General features: G+C 37.4%; 1 protein-coding gene across 1 annotated transcript; it reads right to left on the reverse strand.

Moving 5' to 3' along the window:
* Window positions 1–326: 326 nt before the first annotated feature.
* LOC109060808 (zinc finger BED domain-containing protein 4-like) lies at window positions 327–2482 on the reverse strand. Its single transcript, XM_042768275.1, has one exon. The coding sequence runs from the start codon at window positions 2480–2482 to the stop codon at window positions 665–667; it is 1818 nt and encodes a 605-aa protein (XP_042624209.1). The 3' UTR covers window positions 327–664.
* Window positions 2483–3668: the final 1186 nt, after the last annotated feature.

Here is a 3668-nt window from a genome sequence, read left to right on the forward strand (position 1 = left end):
AATTGTTAAACCATATTTAGACTAAACGATTATATTCAAGAATAATATGATATACATGTGTTGATAAAGGATTGTTGTGGTGTTTATGTTGTAATGGAGCAACCGTTGTTATGTTATCTTGTGAAGCATTGGGCGTTAGGATTCGTGTGTTCCTGAAACCAAATAATTTTCTTTATTTTTAGAAAAAGACAATCGTGTCCTGCTACTGTTGTCTGAATATCCAGTCTGTCTTCATCATGAAATGATGAACCCCATCATCAGCACCATTCTGGAGAATAGTGATCGACCGATATTGATTTTTTATAACCGATACCGATACTGATTATTTGCATGTTTATGTACCTGATAACCGATATGCAGAACCGATATTTATTTACTGTTATACTTCTGTTTTTGACAATTATTACAACACAAATGAGCTGAACAAACCATTTTTTTTTTATAACAATCACTCCCTCCTTGCATACAAAAAAAAAAAAACTTTATATTGATACACAAATAAATAGAGGGGTCTGAGTCCAAAAAATTTAAGTGCACTGTTACTAAGTGTCTTTGTTTTAAAATAAAATCTTTGAGGTAAAAAAAAAAAGCACAAAAATGATTATAACATATTGGTGGGGGCGGGGGGGCTATTTAGAAGTGCATAGCTATTTAGTAGTGTAACTTAATACTCCCAGTTAAGCAGAACTAGGTTGTAGTGTAGAAAACAGAGTCTTTCAGCATTCTGCCCTGTAAGCCTGCTTCGTTTGTTTTTATAAATGGCTCCCACTTCACTGAAGACTCGTTCACTGGGCACCGAAGAAGGTGGGAGGCAAAGGAACTTTCTTGACAGACGAGCAAGAATGGGGAACCTTTTCTCATTTTGTTTCCACCATTCAAGTGGCTTGCCCATCCTCCTATCAGTCACTGATTCTGAAAGGTACTGCTGAAGCTCTCTTTCAAGGCTAGACCCACCAACTTCAGAACTAGTAGCACCAAGCAGAGTATCATACATCTCATCAATCAGTTTCTTCTGGGTTTCTTCTGTACGGGGCCTTTTTGAAACTGTGCTGGAATCATCTGACTGTGTTTCTTCACCTTGTGCGTTGTTGTCTTGCTCTAAGGTTTCTGTCTCCTCCTCAAGCCAAACTTTTGCATTCAACAGTGTGGTGTCAGATGAAAAGGCATGTGCCTTGTACCTTGGATCCAGAAGACAGGCAAGGACTGCACATTTCACCTCCTCCACTTTTGCAAACCGTCGGGTGAGACTCTCCAGCATCTCCTGTCTCATTGTTTTAATCCCATGAGAGGAGGGACCTTGACTGCTAAGCAACATCTTCAGAACTTTGACAGATGGGATGATGCATGATGCTGAACTCTCATAGTGACTCATCTCAAGAGTGACCTCCTCCACTGGAGAAAGTGTCTCAATAAGATTACTGACAATACTCCACTGATCAGCACTCAGGCTAGTGAACCCACTATGCTCACTGGCATATATGTTCAGAGCTCTTCTCTGCTCTTGCATCCTGACCAGCATGTGCAGGGTGGAATTCCATCGGGTCAGGACAGCCTGAATGATGGCATGTGCAGGTAGCCCAAGATCCTGCTGGATCACTGCTAGACGCTGTTTAGCTAGTACTGAATGATTAAAATGTGTAGCACAGCTTTTCAGCACTGACAGGATATTTTGGACAGCTCTTTGTGAGTTGAGGCCGTCATTGACAACTAGCTGTAATATGTGGGCACTGCAGCTCATGTTAGGCAGTTCAGCAATTCTCATACCTTTAACAATGTTAGCACCACTGTCCCTGAGAACAAGAACCACTCTATCTTCGTCAATGTCCCATTCTTCCAGCATGCCCAAAAACATCTCGCTAATGTACTCTCCAGTGTGTGATCCCAGCATTGCTTTTGTGTTTAGAATTACTTGTCTGCGAATCCACTGATCATCAATGAAATGGCATGTCAAGCTCATTAGGGATTCAGTTGTACCGGACCAGCAGTCTGTAGTAAAAGCCAAGTTATAACCTGCGTTATCAGGCTTAAGCAGTGCTTTAACCTTCTCAACGATACTGTTGTGAATACTGGGGAACATCTTTGTGCGATAGAACTTCTCACTCTTCAGAGTATATATTGGTTCTGCAGTTGCCATGAGTCTCTGGAAGCCTTTATTTTGAACCATGGTGAAAGGCTGATTGTCTGTAGCTATCATTTCTGTAATCATCCTGTCCAGTGTTTTTGAGCGGACATCAGGCATCTTCCACTTTGTCTGCTTTTCAAACATCATAGGAAGAGATGCTTGAATGTGGCTGGATGTCTTTGCTTTTTCAGCATCTCTTTTTTTCTTTGCCTCTTCAAAGATAGTTGAGTGATGTATCTTTAAGTGGTTCCACATGTTGGAGGTATTTTTTGTTGTTGTAGATTTTGACCCCATGCTTACGTTCATTTGGCATTTTTTGCAATACCATACCTCACTTTGATTTTTCCTCCTTTCAGTCATCTTAAAAAAAAGTGCTGAAAGTTAGCAGTTTTTCATGTTAAATTAAATCTTCAAATTACAATAAAAAAATATATTACATTATATAATTTATATCTAAATTATACATATGATTTATAAGCATTATCAGCAACAATGTTAACAATAGGCAAAATAAATGCTAAAAGTCTAATGTTTTAAAATGGAGAAAATAAATGACGGGAGTTATATCACCTTTGCAGAAATGTAATTTATTTTAAACAGTTTTAGAAGGTTTATGTGCCATTTAATAGGTTTAAGAGTGAGGAATAATTCACTGGGTAATTTTAATTTAATTCACTGAATAATATTAGCTGGAATATATAACATTGTCAGGAAAGTAACAAACAAAACAGCATACATCATTGCATTTTCCAACTAGTGTTATTAATTATTATGTTTTGTCGGTCAAGATCATGAAATGCTTTCTGGCAAAGTGCTGTAACTTACCTATGCATTTACACAAAACTATAAATTGGGCTACTCAACCGCGATCGCGTGTGGAGATAATAAATAGTTTCCACAGAGCTGCATTTATTTAGATTTGTATTAACTAAATAATGGTTATGTAGTAAATCAAATGATTATATAATCTAGGGTGTTTAAATGAGATAATCTTGTCAAAAATTTCATGCAGTGGCCGTGCTTGAGGCTTCCTGATCATCAACCCATTCAGGTGCTGAGCAATATGAACGAACTTTTTTTTCCGAGACTATATAAAGTTAAACAGCACTTGTCAGTTGGCATTTTATGATCTAAATTTAATCTAACGTTAAATCATGAAATGCCACTGACAAAGTGCTGTTTGACTATAACTTAATCAACCGCGATCGCGCATGGAGATAATAAATAATTAATTGTGTATTAATATGTATATTAGCGAAATAATTATGTAGTAAATGATAATATAATCTAGAGTGTTTAAACAAGATAATCTTGTCAAAAGTTTCATTCAGTGGCCGTGCTTAAGCCTCCTGATCATCCGTCAGTTGCTAAGCAATATGAACGAACTTTTTCTTCTAGACTAATGGTGAGCAAATACAACAGATAGAGAATTTAAATTCAGCGCTTTTATTTTCAACATGCACTCATTCATGTCTGTTTTATTTAATTCATGTAAAGTTACGTCTTTATTGGGGCAGGACATGACGAATTACACTAACGTTACGTG

The sequence above is a fragment of the Cyprinus carpio genome, chromosome A12 (assembly GCF_018340385.1).
Source record: "Cyprinus carpio isolate SPL01 chromosome A12, ASM1834038v1, whole genome shotgun sequence".
NCBI classification, from domain to species: Eukaryota; Metazoa; Chordata; class Actinopteri; order Cypriniformes; family Cyprinidae; genus Cyprinus; species Cyprinus carpio.